Source organism: Pundamilia nyererei, unplaced genomic scaffold (genome assembly GCF_000239375.1).
Source record: "Pundamilia nyererei isolate P.nyererei 1_Seehausen unplaced genomic scaffold, PunNye1.0 scaffold00015, whole genome shotgun sequence".
Lineage (NCBI taxonomy): Eukaryota > Metazoa > Chordata > Actinopteri > Cichliformes > Cichlidae > Pundamilia > Pundamilia nyererei.
This window is the reverse complement of record NW_005187416.1, coordinates 2,390,940-2,414,337: the sequence shown is the minus strand read 5'-3', so window position 1 is coordinate 2,414,337 and position 23,398 is coordinate 2,390,940. Positions and strand designations below refer to the sequence as shown.

Here is a 23,398-nt window from a genome sequence, read left to right as displayed (position 1 = left end):
AAAAATAACAGTCAGATTACTGATTATTACCTGATGTAATTAAGATTAGCTCAAGGAGCATGGCAGCGGCTGTTGTTCTCATTATCAGCAGATTAGGCTTTTGTTTAATCTAATAGTTGATTGGTCTGTACGAACAGGGAGGAATGCACCAACCATCAGCCAAAATTCAGCAAATACTACATTCACATGTAAAACACAGGGGGAATTGAATCCTCGTGTTTTTGGAAGCTGAGACTGTAAAATGTTTGCTACTTTTACTGGAACACTTGCGTCAAAGAGTGGCTTAATCTAATCAACCACTCAGTTCAGTCAAATAGCTACAACTCTTTGACTCAATAACATAATGTCATCACCAGCTGCCCCAGGTTGCAAAGACCTGACATAGGAGGTCTCATGGAGTGACCATTTTCAAGCCAAATTTGAAAATGCTGGTTTAAATCTTCATCAATATGTATGCAGGTCAGCAGAGAGAGACAACAGTGAGTGCCAAAGGCCATTTTTAAGACATGGTGGAGTCATGGTTTTGGGCTGTATTTCAGCCAGTGGTGTTGGAGATTTTCTCAAAGCTGATAAAATTGTGAACGAAGAAAAATGACATCGGATTTTGATCCAACATGTAATACCTTCTGAAAAGTGTCCGATTGGCAACGGCTTCATTTTTCAGCATGACAATGATCCCAAACACATTGTCAGAGCAGTAAACGCATAGAAAAATACATATGGACACTATCAGTCATGGATTAGCCTGCCCAGAGCCCAGACCTCAACATTACTAAAGCAGTGTGAGATCATCTTTACAGAAAAATGGGTAAAAAAGACAGCCAACATCCAAAGAAGAGCTTTGATTGCCTTTCAGGAAACTTGGACAACTATTCCTGAAGACTACCTAAAGAAATGACAAGAAAACTTATCTAAGAGAGTTCAGTCTGTGTAGAAAAATAAAGGTGGTCATAGCAAAAGTTGACTTTAAAGTGTTAGAATTGTACAAACAAAAATCCCTATAGGCTTCTGGACACAGATTTTACTTAGTCATGTGGTCAGAAATGCCTAGATTCCTACCAAATAAACCAACAGAGACTCGCTGCCTTTTCTGTGTGTGGACTGATTATGATTACAGCCATGTGACGCTCCCCAAAAGCCCCAGTTTGAGTATTTAGGTGTTAGTTACTTTAAAAATCAGCTGTTTCAAGTGCAGTGTCATAGTTTTGAGCTTTTAGTTTAGTAATCATTGTTTCCACCACACACTGGTGTGGTAAAATAGGAAATGCAGAACTTATGTGTCAGTGTCAGGAAACATGACACCTGTGGTTTTGTCTTTTTGTTTGTTTTCTTTAAACTAACTGTTGTTTGTCAGGTTGTCTTGATATTTTCAGTTAAAGCAACATCCAGAGGAGTTATTATCCATGTGATTTTGCACTTTATTGTCACTTATCTCATTTTACTTTGATTTGATTTAGAAAGGGACAAAAATAATCAAATTTTAAAAAGAGCTACACAAGTTATACAAGCTCCAAATCAGAATCTGAAATAAGACAAGCTCATCAGACATTCTCATTCGGCCCAGTCCAGTTAATGGTGCACTTTGGTGCAGTGGTTGGGACTGTCTCCTTGCAGCAACAAAGTCCTAGGTTTTGATCTCCTAGTCAGCTTTCTGGTTGGAGGTTGCCTGCATGGTTATCTCAGGCTTTTTCCCACAATCCAAAGGCACGCATGTGATTCTGAATTGGCCGTGGATGTGAGGTAGTTAAAATCATAGTGTGAAGTGCTGCATGAATGTCTTTGACTTTGAGAGGTCAGTAAGAGTAGAAAAAAAGAAAAGCAATGCTAGTCCACTTCCATTTTCATCAAATTTTCCAGCCACCTAAATGGATATGTGTAAAAGAGCTCTTCTCTCACTGTATTCACAAGTGCAGAGTGTTACATGCATTTCCTGTGTGCATGCTGCCTGTGGGTGTGATAATGCACTTCGTCCATTTTCTCTGGTGGTACAGCAGAAACGGCTGGTTTGGGTGCAAAGAAAGAAGCTTCACTTAACTTTGTTTTGTTTGTTTTTTTCCATTCAGTTTTAACTTGGCGTTTTGCACTTGTCTGTTGTGAAATCCCCCCCGCCACCGCCTCCTGTTGGAGAGCCAGTTAAGGATTGTGAATACAAGCATGAGTTCAGATTACAGATCTGCTCTTGCAAACATGGGTGTAGATTTCAGAGACGATGCAGGGAGTACTTACAAACTAATATTTAGAACACATGCATTTATCTCTCGCAGTAAAATCGTGTAAAAAGCAGACGGCTTATTTAGAAAAATAATCACATTACCCAGAGGAATGTCACTGACGCGTGAGTGCTTTTCTTCAGCAAAAGGTCTTATTTACTCCCAAAATGTGAATTTAAATTCAGTCAACAACATTGAAAGTTCATACAAACACTGAATATTTCGTGGGAAAGGTAACAATCTCTGTATCGACCACAATCACACTATTGCCAACTGGAGTGTTTAATTAAGGTTTTAGCAATTGATTTCACAGCAACAATGCGCAACAAGTTGGGGAATACGTCTTTTCCCTAACAACCGGTGGTTGCCAAGTGGTCAACAACCAGTCTCGAAGCCCATGTGACTGAGGACTCACACTCACATACAACAACAAGCTCAAACTGTGCTTGTATGTGTGTTGACATAGCGGTGAAATTTTTGAGTAAGAAAAGCTGACTATACTCGTTTGAATTTGACACATAATACATGTTTTTCCAGTAGGGTGCTGGATTTTTCTGTTGTCTTTGGGTTTTTTTCCCGTATTTAAATAAAGACATTTTTAACTTTAAGTTAATGCAGAAAAGAAAATGCACTGGCTGCTCAAAATCTCCTTCACAAAGGCCCCCAGATGCTGTACTTCCTCCCCAGTGTATGAGGGAAACCTACATGAATGCTGCTGGAAGGCAGAGAAACAGAGGAACATATTAAAGTTTCATTTTATTTGATTGAGTAATCATAGCTTAAAGGACTTTTACTCTTTTCAGCCTTACTTGTACACAGTACTTGGTGATTTGTGCACATCCCTAAGTCATGCACTGTGTTTCAAGCTGGAGGTTTATGTGGTTGCCATCTATTAATGATTACATAAATTCATTGTTTGACTGTAGGACACGAGTGTCTGTTAGAGGACACTGGTTTTGCAATTTGTTTCTTTTTGTAGTTGTTTCTTTTGCTTTCCCCATGAATCCTCTCTGTACTCTCCCATCCTCCACCTAATGTTGTTGAAGCAGCAACCTCGGCACCCCTTCGTGCCTCCTCTTTGATAAGCCCCTACAACAGTGTTCTTTCATCCCTATCATAGTTCTCTGCTGTGCCTCCTTCTTCCACTGAACATAATATGCATGCATGCGTAAATGATTTCCAGATTTGAGAACTAAAAAGTTTTAATCCAATCTTTTCCTGTAGTTTTTTCATAGACCATCGCATCTTCTTTGCCTTGTCTATTTTTGCTCACATTTACAAAATTGACTCTATTTAGAAATTAATCAAATTTTATGACTTGACCAAAGCTGGAAAAACTAGCAGTCCTGGAAATGTTCAAGCATGCTCCTAGCAGTCCTAAGAAAGAAACTCGATGCCAGCATGTGGTGATTACATAACATACCTCTCAGTGCAGCCAGCTGATGGAAATGCCCTGTGGTTCTCCTTTAGAGTGAAATTTGATGCTTCTATATTTGAGACGAAGTAAGTAGAATGAAATGCAAAGTATCTTCAGATGTAATCATATGAAAGTATTCTTCCGCGTATCACTGGAAGAATATTGGCATATGCCAAAATAGTATCAAAGTTATAGTCGTTCTTGCGTGCACACAGTTTAAAATCAATGTAGTGAGTGCCAACACAATCAACTGCTCATCCCACAAGAACAAACGCAGAGTCATGTAAAGGATACAGTAGGACAAAAAAAGTACATTTTCTTAAGCTGCTAGGGTAACAAGCAGAGTGAAACACCTGCCACCACACAGGTGAGACAGTTGTGAACCATTACTGTGTACTCAACTTGATTGCTTAACATGTTTCTTGGTTCAGCTGTTGACTGGTGAAGAGGGAGCTGAGTGTAAAAGCGAAGCTCTCAATTTACCGGTCGATCTACGTCCCTACCCTCACCTATGGCCACGAGCTGTGGGTAGTGACCGAAAGAACGAGATCGCGGCTACAAGCGGCAGAAATGAGCTTCCTCTGAAGGGTGGCTGGCCTCTCGCTTAGAGATAGGGTGAGAAGTTCGGCCATCCGGGAGGGACTCAGAGTAGAGCAGCTGCTGCTCCACATCGAAAGGAGCCAGCTGAGGTGGTTCGCCTCCTGGGTGAGGTGTTCCAGGCATGTCCCACCGGGAGGAGGCCCCGGGGCAGACCCAGGACACGCTGGAGAGATTATATCTCTCGGCTGGCCTGGGAACGCCTTGGTATTCCCCCGGATAAGCTGGAGGAGGTGGCTGGGGAGAGGGAGGTCTGAGCCTCTTTGCTTAGGCTGCTGCCCCCGCGACCCGGCCTCAGATAAAGCGGATGAAGATGGATGGATGGATGGGTTCAGCCGTTGATTGGCTCTTAAAGGCAGGAGGAAGGCAGCTGTCATCTTTAGCATTTCATTATTCTACAACAGATTTCTATGCAGGATTCATAGACTGCCATGTCTTTGGATATAGTGTCTCTGTGTTTATATGGAGCCAATACTGTCTTTCTAGTGTTAGGCAGGATTAAAAATGCTTCTTATGAACACTCCAATCAGACGACACTGACAGAATAAGGAGATGGTATAAGGAGATGCAACCCCTTCATGAAGCAGCCGGAAGAATAATTTTACCATGTTAAATAATTCTTTCTGGGCTCGCGTTCCAGCTGAGTGTAAATGTGTAGGGATATTGGCGGCTTCTCTTTCTAAATTTGTCAGCCTGCCTTTGAATGAAGAGCAATATAATGATTGCAAACACTGAGCTAAACAAACATAATAAAAAAAAAATAGATAGCTGGTGAAAAGGACGAATGCTTATCACACCGTTCACATCCCTGGCAAATGTTTCACCTGAAGTCTTCAATTGGTAGGAGTTCAATAAAATTTTTAAAATATCTATAAACCACAGACTGTATATAAAAGATGGAAGAGTAGAACCAAGGCAGAAGTGCATTAATTATTCATTCTTTCTTCTGGTCAGCAGATCGATTGCAGAAAAAACTCCACCTGTATAGAAGTCTGCTAGAAGACAACACTTTCCCTTGATTCATGACCTCAGTAAACTCTTTCCTGATGAGTTTATGGTCTCAATAACTACTTCCCAGTCTTACTGAATACAGCATGATGCTTATGCTGTATATTATGGCCCTGGTTCAGATTGGATGGAGATAGTCAAATTGGGATGATAAAGGAGGGCGAACTTACCTTTTGCAGAGTCCAGTGTTTCTCACACATAGGGTGGCTTAACACTGGGCGATTCATACCGTGAACAAGCATGTTTGATCCCTGCATTTTAAGGACTCGGGCATACACACCCCCAGCACAGATCTTCATCAAAGTTGCTTTTAGTAGCTTACAAATATGTGGAAGGCCAGTGTGTCACCACTTCTCTATTTAAGCCACAAAATGCATGAAATTGGTGACCTCATTGTGCTTTGTAAGCACCTCAAAAGATACTGAGACAAAGTGAACTGTATTCCAGATACACACCGACACCCAGATATATTTCCAGCCACCCAAGCCATGTATTTTTTTATTTTCATCACAGAAGCTATCTGTTTTTACATGAAACAATCCCCTCGTTCAGATTTTCAAAGTTCAGTCACTGCTAATTAGCCATCTCTGGCCTGTTCTGACTCCTGTTTCCTCTGGGTGGGCTATTCAGATCACTGTTGAGTCAATCCCCAGAGACCCTAATCTTGTGCCTGGGCTGACTCCAACTCCACAGTCTTGGACTCTAGCTTGCATGTTTGTTCTGGTGTGACGATGGCTGCGAGTGCTGGAGGGTCATTCTAACCAGAACCTGCAGCTGATGGAGAAGTGGTTCATGTGTCAATACGATGAGCTCACCAAGGCTGCGGAACAGGACTGCTGTCTCTCACTGGACTTCAAGACCTTGAAGTTTGAGCTCACTAACTGATAGTTCCTCCATTATGTAGAGAGTTCATTATTATTATTATTAGAGTGGAAAATATTAAATTTATCGGCATGTCTTGTTTCATGCACCCCAGTCCCATGTGTCAGTTTTCACCACAGATACAGACTAATTGTGTAGGAAATACACGTCTGGTTTGACATCTCTGTAGCTGCATCCACCTTTTATATATACTCTGTAATGTAAGTGAAGCCACTGTCTTAAGTTAAGAAAAAAGGAAATATCTTGTCAAAGACTAAACAAACCTTAGATCCAGATTAGATGTTTGATTCTGACTTCTAGTGCCACTGACATCGATTCGGTCAATAACCAGCCCTAAATATGAACATTGGTGATGTAAAGATATGGAGATATTCTCCTTATTTAAACTCTTATTCTGTACATTCTTTCAATTCCTCTCCAACTCCTAAATAAAATGATGTATGACTTTATGCAGATCATATATCAGCATAATTCCATTAATATGTGCCCTGAGTTTTTATAAACACATTTGCAGTGCAGTGGTTGACAGCATAAACTCATTTAAAGGCTCCCTGTGAAGTTCCTTGCAGGCACACAGAATGTGAGTAATGAAGGCTGAATATTCAGAGATCACCCCCACAGTCGGGAGTAGCACAGTAAATCTGTGCAGCTGATCTAGATGGAACAATGTCAAAGACTGAAGTAAGTCATTGATTAGGTGTGTTGCCAGCCCGGGCACAAGAAAAGCCTTCAGTGCACATCATTCTAATGTTCTCGCTCTGCAAAACACCCTGCAAGTCAAAGTGACAGTTGACAGCTCATTTAATGCCAGGAGGAAATCCTGCTGTTCCCTCTGAGAGCCTTTCTGTTATTCTCTTGTCATTATTCACACCTTTCAGCCAATATGAAGTGTGAGCTTTCAGTAGCTGGTGTGTAAAGAATGTGACTATCAGAGGAGCGTTGTGTGTGTTGTTTTTCCTACTGCACCGTTTTCCATTTGTTGTAAAATCTTTGGGGCACACTTTTGTCTCTAACATCTGTTACCATCTGAGAACAGTTTAAATGCGATGATCTGAATGTCAAGAGGCAGATGTGGTCAGATCTGACTAGTGGTTTTCAAAAGTGTCCTCTTAACAAAATTTGATGAGGAACACTGAGTTGTTAATAATCTGTCACTTCTATATGCCATTTACCTCAACAAGGCACATGATGATGCAGAAACGAGGCAGTCAAAAAGAATCAAAATACAAATAGAAATGTAGGTGGGATTTTTCTGTAACGCCCCTGCCCAGATGGGCTTATCAACAGACAAATCTGAAATATATGAGCGTTCAAACAAGTGCAAATCTCAAGTTCACAACAGTTTGACTATGTGCATATCTCCTCGGAGATTGGTAGAGCAGCAGTTAGTACTGTTTCTTCACAGCAAGATCAAACCTCCTGGTTGGCTGGAGCCTTCCTGTGTGGAGTGTGCATGTTCCAGGCTGTGTGAGGTCTCTCCAGGTTCTTTGACGTCCTCCTACTGTCCAAACACATGTATGTTTGGTTAACTGATGATTGGAATTTTGCCGTAGGTGAGGCTGCAAAGTGCTTAAGTGCAGTACCGTGATGTATGATTATGTGTGAAAAAGGTAAATGTGGCTTATAGTGAAGAGCACTCTGAGTGGTCAAATAAGATTAGAAAAGTGCTAAACAATAAAAGCTGGTCCATTTCATGCTGCATCCATAATATGAATTAGCATGGCATTTGCCCAGTGCTCTGGTGGGATGAGTCAGACACGTTGACCCTGAGGGCTCTGAGCTCTGCGTGTGGGGGAGAAAAAGCTTTTCCAAATCTGTTTTTAGGCAGTAGCCAAACATTTTAAGTGTTTAAATCAGATATGACTGAGGATTTCTTGGAAAATAGCTACTCAGATCATTATCAAGACTCAGCTCAGTGGCACAACTTGCTTTTAAGACTTTGTCTCCACTGTTGTTGTGCTGAAATTATGCTTGTGCAAGTTTTTCATGAGGTCATTGCAAGTTGCAGTAAGTCAGGTAAATTATAAGTCCAAGACACAAACGTCAGCTGGCTTGTGGTCTGTGTAGAGGTGGTCAGTCAGCAAATTCACTTCTTTTAATCGCATAGTGACCAAAGATTCTCTATATAATTTCCAGTAAATGTTTGTGTGAATCTACAGCTACACTGGCCTTTACGAGACTTTAATTCTCACTGTTAAAGAAACCAAACTCTTAGACAGATAAACCAAAGCTAAAATGAAATGATTTTAATTCCAAACACTTATACCAAAGTTGTATATGTATATGTATGGCCTAAAATGTACTTACAGATAAGGTTTTTAAGCTAAATGGGATTTCTGTCAGATATAGATGTTTTGAGCTCATAGCCTCAGTATATTTCGTGCATTTAAAAACATCTCTGGATCACGGAGATTCCTGTCAAAGAAAAATTTGCCTTTGTCTGTTGGAGAGGGGTAAAGCTGCCCAGCACTTTATTAATCACTGGGTTTGTGAGCCTCATATTCAATAGAAGATGATGAAGACATGCATTGGTCCTTGTGGGTGTTTATTTAAAGGGGACCTAATATAATTTTTTTCCTTATTTTTTGTAATGATGGTGGATGGTGAAATTAAACATGGTCAAAGTTTCAAATAATCACATAAGCATTTGTGATTAGATTGTGCCAAACGCTCAGTTTGAGACAGATTTTTCTGTGTTTACTGACTTTAATACCCTCCTGCACTTATTTTATACCCAGAAGCACTACCATCATCTTTGTACAGTCTATAGGTTAATTCCACATGATTTGTGTGTTTATAGTGTGAGGAAGGAGAAACAGTGAGACATTATTAAGATTATTTTTAAACTTTCTACATATATTCTCCACTGTTTGATCTGCTCTCCCTTTTCTTTTCCCTCCAATTTAGATGCAAGTTTTTCAGTTTGACAGAGACTCCAGAGGACTATACCATCATCGTCGACGAGGAAGGATTTAAAGGTGAGCCTCGCTTTGTGGATACTAATCTTTGAAGTCACTGTGGCAACCAGAGACCAGGCGGCAAGAGAAGGTCGCATTGTGTAATCTATGATTCTCACCAGCACCGCGCGGCTTCAGCTGACACTGTTTGAGCACACTTTGTCATTATAGATGTGAGGCCGAGCTGCTGCTCGCTGTGTTGGCTGAGTGAGTGAATCCGTGTCATTACACACCCTTCTCCAGGGTGACCCTCCTTAGTTACCCTGGAGACTACAGGCTATTTGTTGCGTAACTGGTGCAGGTATTTTCTACTGGTGGCTGGCTCTGTGGGTTATTGTCTTTCTTATATTGAACTGAACTACATTGTGAAATTAAATCACACTGGAAACCCCCAAGAAGATGCATACTATTTAACCGTATGCATGTTGATTATGGACAATTAGTCCCTAATTAGCCCATGAGTGCACAACCCAGTTCAGTCCACATGTCTTGGGTAGATCATACTTTGTATGTTGTAAATTATATTTGGACATGGATGCAGTTTTGGTAACTTTGCCTCTTTTCACCGTCACAGTAGCTTTTAAATCAAACCACCAACATGTGGTTTAAGTCTAGACTTTCAGCTTTTATTTGAGGGGTTCAACAAAAGTATTACATAACAGTTTAAAAATTGCAGCCATTTTTATACACAGTCCCTCACAGTAATTGGACATTTCACTCATGGGAGTATCATTGCCAGGTGAGCCCTGTTCTCTTTTTTACTTGAATCGGAACTCACCTAGCAACTAAAAGTTATGCTTTATTAGCCTTATTTCCTTTGGGATTAATAAAGTATTTCTAAAAGGTTTATATTGATTCTGGGTTTAAAAAATAAAGCCAGCTCTTCTTTTTACCAGATGTGTTGCCCCCTAATGGCCATTAGAAAGAAGTCCAGCTCTTCTTTCTCCATGAGAAAATGACCCTACTTCTCACTTGTGCTATCACTGCATTAAACACTTTGTGTCGAGATAGTGGTAGTCTTAAGTTTTCTTTAATAACTATGAGCAGATTCAGAGTTAAATAGAGGATGCTTTAGTGCATTGACGTCTTATTTACACAGTCTGTGGTTCTTACCTGCGGGGTTCATTATTTTATCCCAGTCACTGGTGTAAACACAACCGTGGCTTCTCTGTGTTGAAGTCATTAGACAGCTACAGGCACCAGTGACAGGATAATGATAAACGTTAAAGCTCAGAGTTATAATGGCTCAAGAAGACAAAGAGAGTCATCAAGGCACAAATCTGACTCACGAATGACTCAGAAAGGGAAATGCTGGTCTAATATTTAATGCTTTTGCTCTGTGACCTTACCTCAAAGCTGTTAAAAGTATCATATTCCTAATCAGTCAGAAATAAAACTGTATTTATTATGCAAAAGTGAGTACATTACAGATCAAAAAAAGAAAGAAATGAGTGCAGATGAAAACTACTGATACCCAGCTTGTTTTCTTTTTATTCCAAAGAGGTTGTTGGTAAAGATTAAATCCATCCATCTGTGTTGCTGCCTCTATGAAACAATCTGTCTCAAATCTTAACCATTAAATTTTGTGACAGCCAAACAACTGTACCAGCTCCACTCCCAACTGTTTCTGATTTCATTTCCAGAGCTGCCCCAGTCGGAGCACATCAGCGTTGCCGACGCCACGTGGGTGGCCCTTAACGTGGTGTCAGGAGGTAGCAACACATCCACTTCACAACCCATAGGAGTCACCAAAATCGCTAAATCAGTCATCGCACCACTGGCCGACCACAACATTTCTGTTTTCATGCTGTCGACGTATCAGACGGACTTCATCCTGGTGAGTGTGAATATTGTTCATGTCAAGGTTCTGTGTGTGAATGGTGTGGGTCTCGACAGCCACGTGATGCTCTCAAAAAAATGACTCGACACACGGCTCGAGGGGCTGGAGCCATCCCAGTTGACATCAACCAATACCATAGGATTAAAAAATGGGTGTAGTCTCTGAGAAAGGTTGGCACAGAAGCCCCTTAAATATCCTTTCTAATAACCAGCAGGGGGCGTTTTGCACAACAATTTATGACCTCGAAACTAGTTTTGCACTATGGTTTCATGTAGAGTACAATAGACTATGTTTTTGGGGTGAGGCTTCTGTCAGTTTCACAATTAGATCTTCCCTTCATTCTTCCACACTATCTTTTGTCCTGTCTCCCTCCCCCTCACTCCCCACTGGTCGCAGCAGCCTCCCCTTCCTGAGCCTGATTCTTCCGGAGGTTTCTTCCTGTTAAAAGGGAGTTTTTTCTTCCCACTGTCAACAAGTGACTGTTAATAGAGGGTGGTCTGATTGTTTTGGTTCTCTCTGCAGTAGTGTAGAGGTTTACCTTACATTTTAAAGCACCTTGAGCAGAGTTTTGCTGTGACTTGGCGCCTAATAAATAAAATTGAACAGAAATCAAGAACCAAGATGGTGATGCCAAGTCCAAGTTGAGACTTTAAAGTGGGACTTTACAAACCCATGACATCATGGTAGCCCATCTTTTGTATATAGTTGTTGGATGAGAGGCAATACACAGCTGTATACACTGAACAGGCCATCACTCCATCACATGCTGAGCTAAATCAGAAGTAAACTGTTTGTAGTACCATCCTCTGATCTCAAAGGTAATGGCGTGGCGTTTTAATGGCGATAAGTAGAAAAACAGCACTAGCAACTGCTGCAGTGAGAGCCGCCTCTCCGCTGCTTATTTGCATGCTCAGTGGGAACCACTGGGATGCATTTTAATTGATATGAATCCAGACTGTGCTTCAGGTATCATGACAGCACTTGACCTCACACAGCCCCCCCCGTCTGTCAGAGTGAACTGAAAGTGCAGTTTCTTTTTCAGTTCTGTTTAGTAAAGATGATTGTGTGTTATGAGCCAACAGTTGATCTGCTTCTTAGCATGCTCGGTGTGTTGCATTATTTGTCTTTTATGCAACTCCTGGCAGCACAGTTGTTTACATCTACAGTGCCTGATATGAAAAAGCAATAACCTTGGATATAGTGTACCTTGCACGGCCCCACTTCTTTTGATTTAGGATGAAATCCTTTCTCATGCCTTTTTGGCTACAGGGAGTCTTTTTTCCTTTCTTTTTTTATTGCCTTGCATTAATGGAAAAACAAGGCCTGCTGACCAGCTTCAGCATGTTCATGAAAATGGAAAAAAAAAAACAAACCCTGTGCTGATGTTGATAATCTGTTGCATAAAGGGGATCAGCAGATCAGCCTCTTGCTGGAATTTAAGGTATCATACTCGGGGCATGCTTCCTGTCTCGACACAGGCTCCTTCCCACTGTCCTAATTGTTGGTATATAAGATGAAAAGAGGTAAAGAAAACGTCCAACACTGACCTTGTTATCCACACCCACAAGCCATCTCCTACCTTCATTTCACTCTGTGTTTCATTGCATTACTGAATCCCTCAGCAGGCCAAAAGACAAACCAGCTTAAGATGTTTTATTTTTTTCACTGCTATGATCTTTTGTGTTACATAAAGCGGTAAAGCCTGACCCAAATGTTGAATACACCCATTTCAACAGAGCAACAAGCATCCTGACTGAGTCAGTCTGCTCAGATCTGCCACACACACCAGCTTCTCGGGAGCAACAATTACAAGAGCGACAGCTGATACGGCAATTAAATTTGTGCCGCCACCCTTCCCACCTTAAACAGAGATCAGCTTAGTTTTAATTAGAGACAGCAAAGTTAAAGAAATATAAATATTAATTGCTTCATTACCATAATAATTTTGGTGGCTTTTTCTCTACCCCTGCTGTCAGCAATTAGTTTCTAAGAAATCTGGAAAACTAATTTCCTTGAAATTTGCTGTGAAAAGTTCTGGCTCCCCGAGGTCTTCTTGACCCTTTCAACGTAATCTTCCAATTCTCCACAATACATATCAAAGCCACATGCTCGTGAACCCCGCTCTTAATACAATTACACAAGGACCAAAAAATGCAAAATGCATTTGAGTGAGTCATATCATGATGATCTGATTAGACTGTAACAATAATCATCTTAAATGCATTGGCTCATGGCCAGTTCTCGCTTTTCATGTCTTTCTTGGTCTGTTTGCGTTTCAATTTGCTTTGTTTTCCAATTCTAACCGTTGTATGCTCCTTTGCTTTATGTTGCACATGTTTACCTTCGTGTATGAAAAGAGCTCAACAAATAAACCTGCTTTGACATATTGCTCAGCCCTAATGATGCAGGATTGTACTCTCAGTACGCTGGTGGCCTAAGGGTGAAGCTGTCGATTAGCTGCATGCGGCTGTAAACAAACCTTCAACAATGACTGCATGGTTGGCATAAGAGGCAAAGATCCATGTTCCATTTTGTCCGCCCATGCTAATACTCAGAACTAAAGGCTGTGTTTAAAGCAAAGAATGCAGCTTTACTGTCTTCTCTGCTCCTCCTCAGAACATATAAATCTGGCTGAATATGAACAGCCCAATCCCATTTTCTGCTCATTATCAAAAGCCATTTTGTAGGAAGTCATTAAAAGCAAATGTAGATTAGGCAGAGCAAGAGAGTGGGCACACTGAAAATAAATGAAAGCATTTCATTAGAAAAAAGCTCGGGCTAGGAGAATAAGAGTGGGATTTCCCATCAAACGATTTCTCTGAAAATTCATCGACATTTCTTCCCTGTTACATATTCGGCATTTACTCTTGACCTCTGAACTCGTTCATGTTGCCGTCCTCAGGTTCGAGAGCGAGACCTCCCGATGGTCATGCACACTCTGTCTTCCGAATTCACTTTGTTTCGAGTGGTCAACGGGGAGACTGTTGCTGCTCACAATCTGGGGGTGACCAATGGCTTTGTGAAACCAAAACTAGGTAAGAGTTAACAAAATAATTCAATATTTCTGTCTAGAGAAAAGCTTAATGCTTCCACCCTGCCTTTAACAGCCTTTAATGTGGACTGCCATTTCAATATTTCTGCCAACTTGAGGGGATCCATGGCCAATACTTGGGCCAAGACGTCCAGGTTACTGGTCATTGTTTATTAACACGGATCCATTTTTAAAAAGCCAAATTGTCGCCACTGTGTGGTTTTGAGATTACATCTGCACAAATGCAATCTGCAATGCGATTGGACGATAGTGTATTGATACTGAGACCTCTGTAATCGGAAATGGGTTTTGCAAAGCACTTACAAAATGTTTTCAGACTTGTTTCTTCAACGTAATAATCTCTGCATATTAATTTGTGCTGTTTCACAGACATTAAAGTGGACCCATTATGTTAATTTCCAGCTCCATTTTTTTTTCTTGGAATCTATTAAAGTATCTCTTTAAAACAAACCTTATATAGTACAACCTCAGTTCATTCAAGCCATTATGACTCCGTTCTTTCTCCCTTTGAGACCACTTTCTTTCGATTGGCTGCCCCTCGTGCACAGAATGTTAAAACAGCAGGTGGGTGGGGCTTCTGTGCTCACACCCACAGATCACCATATTAACATCCGCTCTCAGTGGCTCAGTGGTTAAGTGTTTACTGCACGCTGAAGCCTGTCCTTGTGGCCCACATTTACAGTATTTAATATGAGCATCAACGACTGGAACAGCATGTATGTAATATAATATAATCTGGCCCCCTTTAGACTAGTCCTGGATTAAAAGAAAATTTAAATGTTTCCACTACAGGAAATGGGATATAAAATCTATAAAATGGGGTTAAAATGTAATTATGCTTGTTTCTCAGCCCTGAAATAATAATACATTTGTTGTGGATTAGTTTTTATTATGGGTGAGATGCTTACATTTTAAGTTTATAAATAAATAAATGTGTAAACTTTTTCAGCATTGTTTAAATATAAAATGTGCAAACATATACATCAAATTGTGTCTAATTAACCTTAATGTTTAAAGGTTTATTTATGATTGTAGAAACGGATGTTGGATAATCTCCACTAAAGCTCCACTTAAGTGCACTGTGGTGCTTTCAATTACACAGCACACAGTCTTTATTGCTGTTCATACAATTTGTGTTTTGTTCCTGTTGGTGTACAAGCTGAGCTTGAAAGCTCCTTCTTAATGTTGGCAAATGCAGTTTTCAAGCTCACTTTTTCACCCAGCACAGACAAGGGAAGTCTAAGCTCAGATGAATGGAAAAAGGATGATCAGAAAATGTATTGCCATGTAGTCTTTTATTAAGAAGCCTCCTAAGCCCTCATGTATTATTTTTTTCAGTGCCCCGTCCTATCATTCACCCCTTATCCAGTCCCAGCAACATGTTCTGTGTGACCAGCCTGGACCCAGACACACTGCCCTCTGTGGCCACTCTGCTCATGGACGTCATGTTTTACTCTGGAGGGTAAAACATTTTATTACTTCATTTAGGCTCTGAAGGCCTTTTGCATGTTTTGCATGTTGCCAGGATTCCACTCAATCACTGAGAACAGTAGGACAGCATCTCTTTATAGTCTATTAATCAAATGTAGGATGTTACTTAAAAGGGATAAAACAGAAATTTAGCTCATTAAGAGAAGTTTGGCCACAGTGGAAAGTAGTATTCAGTTTTTTTGTTATCTAATTATCTAAGTTAATCTAAAGTTATCTGATGTCTTCTGCTGGAGCCTTGTCAAGTCTGAAAAATTATCTTTACTGCCTTGAATTATATGGGTATAAAATTCAGGAAAGCTTATTTTCTCGAGAATAGAAGACTATTTTCACTTTCATTTCCTAGACAAGGAAGGGAAAATTAGGAGATGCTAAATGGTGGCATTTTGGGAAAATGTTCTGGAGCTCAGCCCACACATGAGGCTCAGTGTCAGAATGTGTTGACCTGTGATGCATCAATTTGAACCCTTCTTTCATCTTTTATCTTTTTCACACATTAATCATCTTCGTGTAAGTGCAGCACCAGAGCGCAAGACTAACCCCACACAATAATGAGAGAATAGTGTAAAATGATTCCATCCATTGTGTGTTAGTCTGCATAATTTGAAGGTTGTTTTCTTTACCTATATGTATAATTAGAGACCTTTTTGGTCCTGTCAAAGCAGGCATTAACAATGACTGCTTTATTCCACTTAAATGAGGCAATTTTAAGGCCTTCCAAGGTGTTTTGTGTTCGTTCACTGAAATGGCTCACTAGGATACTTTAGAAATGTAAATTACAGCACTTCCAATGGGCATTTTCTTATTTTCTGGCTTTTGACAGTCAAAACACCTGCTGTGAAATAGCTCTATAAACTAAAGGGGGGGAAAAAGGAAGTCCCGGTCCACGTTGTTGCACTGCCACCATCTCTGATTATTAAATCAGTGTTGGTGTGGCTTCTCTGAGTTGAAAGTCCAGCTTGACAGGGCAATCAAGTTGAAATTCTAGCTTCCGATTTCAAATGGAATATGCCATAAAGTTTTTAAAAAAAGCAAGAAAATATAGGATTTGTTTTCCTCCTTAGAAACAAGATCGAGAGGTACTCAGATTCCCATACTTGGGGCAGCAACTCCTCACTGACCCAGATTGGATATTCCACACTTTGGACATTTAGTGATTTTTCGCCGCTCAACTGAAGGGCTTTTATCACAGGCCCCGCCCACTTAATGTCTCTAGCTGTAGTTGCTTGAAGATGTCAAATGTCTTCCACTTTCTATGGTCTCTGATGGACACATTCGAGCGAATCGCTTCCAGTGTGTACATTGTTTAACAGATAGCAGTTCTATGACCTCATCAACTCTCACTGTTAGCATTGTTAGGGAACCCAAGGACAACATTGCACACAGGCACGGACTTCAAAATCTTCCTTTTTTTTTAAATGGAAAACCCTGAGTTCTTCAAACAGAAACCAGTCTACCTACTCAAGCTGTTAGGCAACACAGAGAGAAATTAATCAAAGTGTCACAGGTCCAATCAAAAACTGTATTGTTTTTGTCTTTGCCAGGCAAAAAGAGTCTGGAGCATCCAGTGAAGACTCAAACCACATCCGCTTCTTCTCCTTCTCTCTGATCGAGGGCTACATCTCTCTGGTCATGGATGAACAGACCACACAAAGGTAGAAGAAAAACACCCACTACTCAACATTTCATGTGCACTGCTGTTGTGTAATTAACTACACTTGTTCTTTTAAGGTTTTGTTGTTTGTTAATCCCCACTAAAAGGACAGCTTGTATTCATGCAGGGGAGTGCGTTTCTGATTGTTGTTTGAGGTGGTGATTAGTTTGTTGCTAGGCAATAAGCAGAGCTATCGGGTGTATTGCACATAAGTCACAGTGGGTTTCAGTCTGACTCATCTACTCCCTTAGTTTCTAACAGTGTACACTAATTAAGCAGGAGGGCCATCAAGGAACTTGAGCAGCTGCAGGTCCCACATGGTTTCTCCTGTGTTAGCATCTGATCAAAGGCTGCCAATGAATAAAAAAAGGTCTGCATTATATTGGTTAGTAACCTCTTCAATCCATGTGGAAGTAAAATAACAACTGGAGTGAACTTGAATTGTTAAGTTTAGATTTTGTTTCTGCAGCATGTAGGTCAGCAATGTCCCTACGTTTTATGTAAGACCGAATGTGTTGCCTTAAAGGGATGGGTCACCCAAATTACTCTGCCTTACAATGGCTCTTTTCTTCAGTGCAGCACGGTGCACAGCAGAAACAGACTTTAGCTGTTTTTGCACTGTGCTGAGTGGCTAGTGGCTTCTTCTGATGCACCTTTATCTGCTAACCATGCCTGGTGCCATAATTTGTTAAGTAAAGCAAAAAAAGGTCAAATAAAGCCACTCTTGGAAAACATTTAAAGATGACAGAGTTAATGAAATACTGGAACTGAATGATTTAATACTGTGTTTATGTCTTATTATTGGTAACAATTCAGAAATATAGAAATTGTATGACCACACTTGTGTTGCATAAGTGAGTAACTTAACCAGCCTTTATGTGGTACAATTGTATTTTAATAAATACTGAAGCTAATATAATTGTTCTGGGTTTTTTTTCTTCCAGGTTTCCAAACAATGTACTTTTTACCAGTGCCTCTGGTGAGCTTTGGAAAATGGTTCGAATTGGAGGGCAACCTTTAGGATTTGGTGAGTATTTTTGTTGCTGTAGTAATGGATAGAAGCAGGCCACATGCTACTACAGATTGATGCCAACAAAGCACATGTTCAAGTATCAAGATCAGCGTTGTCAGAACTGGTTTAACAACCATCCCAGTGTGTAGTTAACACAGTCTTTAGCATTAAAAAGGTGGTTCACTTTTTACCAGGGTAGATTGCCATACTAACTGCAGGTTATACCTGAGATAAAAGATTAACAGGTATGAAACCACCACTGAAAACTGTGTCACTGTTCCTGGAAGATCTAAAGTCTTTATCTAACCCTAAACAGACAATAAAAAAAGACTATTTCCAGGAACTTTTTCCTGTTGCCTTTAATGTATGATCCTAAAACAAGACACCTATTTGTACTTGTAGGTTAAACCTATGTTTAAATTATATTTTTTGTATTCATTTCTTTTTTGCTGTGAGACCATTAAACACCAGGGCAGCAGGTGAAAGTACAAAACTGCACCTGTCTTACACACACCTGAAATTTCATGGAGTAGTAATAATCTGTCAGATTCCCCCCGTGCATAAAGCTGCGATACTGAGAAGTCTGTGAACTTACAGTTATTTGTATTTTTGTCGGCTTTCCTTCCTGGCTTCAAATAAATGAAATTTTATTATTGCTGACCAAATATGTGGGTGTAATCCTATAGTTTTCCTCCCAGACACACTCAGACTGCTGAGACAAATCTGCAGCAGCTGTGTTGTTTTATAGTTTTCCTTTGTAAAGTCGGTAGACCTTCTCATTTTTCTGTTTGGTTAGATGCTTATGTTAGTTGATAACCACCTTCATATAACAGCTTACCTGAGCATCAATAATCAGGCTAAGTGAAGCCTTAGCAGACAAAAAAAAAAAGCCAGAATTTCACAAGAAGACCTCAGACCTGGCTGCTCTAATCAGGATAATAAGTGTTATCATGATTAATGTGTATTGTATTTATCAACATGCTTTAATGAGTTGTAGAGTGGTTGTGGGGCCTGTTGAGAGGTTAAAGATCGTGTCTTTAATGGTCTGCAGATGAGTGCGGCATCGTGGCTCAGATATCAGAACCGCTGGCGACGGCTGACATTCCAGCTTACTACATTAGCACCTTCAAGTTTGACCACGCCCTGGTAAGAAACAGTTTCTACTGCATATGTTTGGTTTGTAATCAACTTGTTTGTAATTGTTGGGCTGTTTGGTTAGTCTAACCAGTTCGTGACACCATGAAAGACTGTATATAAAAGATGGACATGCATAGCACATCTGGGTCTGTAGAGTGAAGCCAGTGCAAAGGTGTCTTTAAACTTGCATTCTTTCCAGTGGCCAACAGGGGGTCGCTTGTCTAATTTGTATAGAAGTCTTTGAGAAAATGGCTTTGACTCCAGTAAACTTTCTTATTGACTTAATTCACTAGTTTCAAGTCAAGATTTTTAGTTCTTGCTTTTCACTTCCAGAAAACCTTCAACTCGAGGCTTTAAGAAGACACTAGGCACTGATCGTAGCAACTACGTCCATCTTTTATATACAGTTTATGGCATCAGCATCGGCTCTAAGCAGCTGGAGAGAAACTGTTTCAGCTTTTTCAGATGTTTTTGGGGCCATCAGAAAGTTCTAATCAGTTACTTTGCGTCTTCTTCAGGTTCCTGAAGAAAACATCCAAAGTGTCATTGGCGCACTGCGGACTGAGAGTGCTGCACAGTGAAGGAAGCTGGAGAAAGCGATGACGACTACCATCTCCAAAGTCATTTTGTTTAAAAGTTTATCATGTCCAAAAAGTGCCAAGAGCTTGCTAGCGGACTACTGTGGGTCAACTCTGAAAGGAAGGACGGAGGGAGAGAGGAGGGTGACAGTGTGTTAGGGAAGCCTTTGTTACTCAAGCATTTTCTTTACCCCCCCAACTACTCTTTGCCTTCCTTCGTGCCCAAGTCCCCTCCACCTCCACGCTCTGGTAGTTTTTGCGTTAGTTTACCAAACTGTCTCTTTTCTTCTCGAAAGCTGCTTCTTCCCACTCCCTGACCCTCCTGAGCACCCTACTGTATTAGTTACATAATTCCTCTCATGGAAAGATGACGAATGTACTCTCAAAGCAAAATAATTATTATATATAGTTATCAAATTCTCCTTTTTTGTTTGCTTTGTTTTTCCACAGGTCATTTTTCTCAGTGCCAACATGTATGAATGCCTAAACCGATGCCTTTGTCTAAAATACTGCACATGTGCAATTGAAGGAGACAGCCAGCGTTGGCGCTTGTTTTTGCTTTTTAGTCGTCGTTGAACGTGTTTTAATCATCGATCTGACTATTGAAGTCCCCCAGACTTAAAATCAGTCTGGCAAAACGTGAAGTGAATCATTTTTTTGGTGCATTTAATAAGTTACATCCATGCACACTGTGAGCAATATGATCGACGGGCCAATCAGGATCCGTAGATTTGATTATTTTCAGCGATTTGGCTGATAGGCGTCATTTTTGTGAGAGGTTGTTGATTTCTTATTTGATTTTGGATAGGATATAGAAAGTTCCCAGTTGACGTATTCTTAATAACTTCTCCCACAGCGTCACAATCAGTTCAAAACGTCTCTTATTTTGAGACATTCCCATCAGCCTCTTCTGCACACTATTTGTTACCTGAAATGGTCAACATGGTCCTCATTAGACCTCTGAAACACTATCACGTGAGCATTACAACCACTCCCACACTAACCACTATGTGCCAAATTTAGGTTCAGTTTGCCACAAAATTAAATTTAAGTCTGTACTGTCTTGTGAGGGTTTTAAATTAGCTCTAAATTGTTATTTCTCTTTGTTCATATTGTGTCAGTTCTAATTTAAAACATAAAAATTGCACGCTGGAATCAATGTGGGTTTTTCTTTTTTTTTTTTTAATGGAGGGAGGGTCAAAAAGTGTTGATTAAAAACTCCATCCAGCCATTCTCTTCCACTTATCTTCCTCATCTTTCAAACTGAGTGAGTATTAATCAGTGGACGTGAAGAAACTGATTTTAATTGGTTTAGTTTGTATTAAAAAAAAAATAAGAATACAAATTTAAAAATGTAAAAAATAGCCATTAAAAAGTGTAAAGCTGGGCATACACTGTGTGATTTTTGGCCCATTTTGAGACTATTTTTCACTTATGCGACCGTCTTGGGGATCGGCCTGAGTTTAGCCTTAATCGTGTGTCATACATTGTGTAGTATACCTGAGAAGCGATTAACATCTTCATGTTACCAAGCTAAAGGTCACGTCAGAGCATCCTGACCTATGAATTTCTAACCTCTGCGATTCAGTCGCACAGTTTGAGCGCAAGCTGAATTACGCGACTGAAAGAAATCGCACAGTGTATGCCCAGCTTTAGTAAAATACTCAGTGCAGATCTATAGCAGGCACATAAAATTCCAAATTACCTTTACAATCTTCCTCGTACCCAGAAATATATCTGAAACTCCAACTGATATTGATTTGATTGATGGATTTTAAAATAAAAAAAAACAAAACCCCGAAAATAATCTTTTGAGGTGGATTCATGATCCCAGCACATCGCCATGCATTAACTTTACAATGCAGGTCTGTGGTCAAAAGTATGAAAGTAGAGGCTGCGGGGGGACAGGAGGGAGCGGCTAGCTCCACCCTGTCAATACTTCAAATAAGCGCGTACCAACAACACTGAACACGGTAAAAGTAACAGAAGTTCCTCCACGAGCATCTGTCTCACTTAAAGAAACCGTTCACTACTAAATAGTTGCTTTTGATGGCAATCGTACCAACAGCATGACCCGTTTTCCAACCTTGTACTGCCAAAAACTCTCATGTTTGAGAGCAATTACGCCGACACTTTCCAGTGACCGTGTTGCTCACAGTGTGCATTGGAGTGAGAAACGCTGAAAAGATTTGCATCGACACTAGTAATAAATTACTGAGCCACTTCCATGAGCTAGAATAATGTCAGTGCAAGTGTGCTAACATAAGCTACGGTTCACACAGGGGAAGGAAGGTTACACTCCGAGCCCTGGTGTCCATTTTGGTCTTGAAGCTGCCCCTCTCCTACTCCAGTCTGCACTTTAATGCAGGTCCCACCCCCACAGACCTGCTGTACTGATGTGAACCCAGAGAGGGCTCTTTTCTTTAGCTAGATCTTGTCCACATGGAACGATTTCTGTTGGTATTAACCGTTGGTGATGATGTTTTTCTTCCTTTTTGTTTTCTTCTCTTCACACCACCTTCCACCTATCTGCAGCCTCTCATCTGATCACATTTGATTAGTAGATAATCTGTATTTATCAGTGTTAAAACATGAGGAAGGTGTTATTTCTTCTGATTGCATTTCAAAGAGAAAGCCTTTCATTTTGAAGCTTCTTTTGTGGGGGGTGGGGAAATAAATGAAAAAAAATAAACTAGCTGTTTTTTGAGCTGCTTGCGTGTTCACTTTTCACCCATGTGTCATTTTACTGTATTTACTTACCGACAGAGGGGCTGTGTACTCGAAGCAATAAACTAGTGATGTCGCCTCCCAATCTTGCCTTCAGAGCTCCAGTTTGGCTGTGAATGAGACACATTTTTTTTTTCACATTTTATTAACACAAAAATGTATGAAGTGTACCAGCCATGGATGAATTAAATTAGTGGATATCACATCCCCACTTGACGATGCTAAAGATCCGTGATGACATGCTGAGTCATCCCCCAGGTCTTGCACTCTTCACCTCTGAGTCAGACTGGCTGGTGGCAGTTGACTCTTATCTGCCAACTTAACTGCCCTGTTAGCATTAGTCACTGAGTGGTGGTAGCTAATGCCAAGAGGGGACAAATTGTCTTCATTGCAATATTTGTTTATTTGCATTTTAATGAGTACTAAAATGAAGATAAAATTGCGTGTTCAACTCTCAGGGGTGCAGTTTCTCTTTGCATGACAAGGACCAGCATGAGGGCTGCCACATCTATGGGATTATCCACACTAGGAGAGCGAGCCAACTGGACCTAGCAGTGCCATCTCTGGCAGTGTGTGCTCCAGTCATTGAGATGAGAGCCTCCAAGTCAAGTTCTACACTAGCTGACCAGGACCAGAGTCCAGCTACAGGCCTTCACAGAGACCAGATGCCTAGAAAGAAGAAGCCTTAATCCACCTACGTTTTGTTCAGCAGTTTCTGAACTTTCCCACACAATTTCCCAAGCACAAGCCCCCTGCATACACAAATGCTCCTTCATTGCAACTGTTAAGTCTGGGTGCATTAAAGGCTCTGACGACAAACTGAGACTTTCATGCCATTT

The 23,398-nt window shown here is 40.5% G+C and overlaps 1 protein-coding gene across 1 annotated transcript in view; it reads left to right on the top strand.

The window, feature by feature from the left end:
- The window catches only part of castor2 (cytosolic arginine sensor for mTORC1 subunit 2), a 21,403-nt gene extending 1,149 nt beyond the window's left edge, over positions 1 to 20,254 (top strand). Inside the window, exons 3-10 of the mRNA XM_005725410.1 lie at positions 9,022 to 9,092; positions 10,715 to 10,908; positions 13,814 to 13,946; positions 15,302 to 15,425; positions 16,996 to 17,106; positions 18,050 to 18,132; positions 19,169 to 19,263; positions 19,773 to 20,254. Coding sequence (XP_005725467.1) covers positions 9,022 to 9,092; positions 10,715 to 10,908; positions 13,814 to 13,946; positions 15,302 to 15,425; positions 16,996 to 17,106; positions 18,050 to 18,132; positions 19,169 to 19,263; positions 19,773 to 19,835 — 874 coding nt within the window. The 3' untranslated portion in view covers positions 19,836 to 20,254. The remainder of the gene's footprint in view (positions 1 to 9,021; positions 9,093 to 10,714; positions 10,909 to 13,813; positions 13,947 to 15,301; positions 15,426 to 16,995; positions 17,107 to 18,049; positions 18,133 to 19,168; positions 19,264 to 19,772) is intronic.
- Positions 20,255 to 23,398: the final 3,144 nt, after the last annotated feature.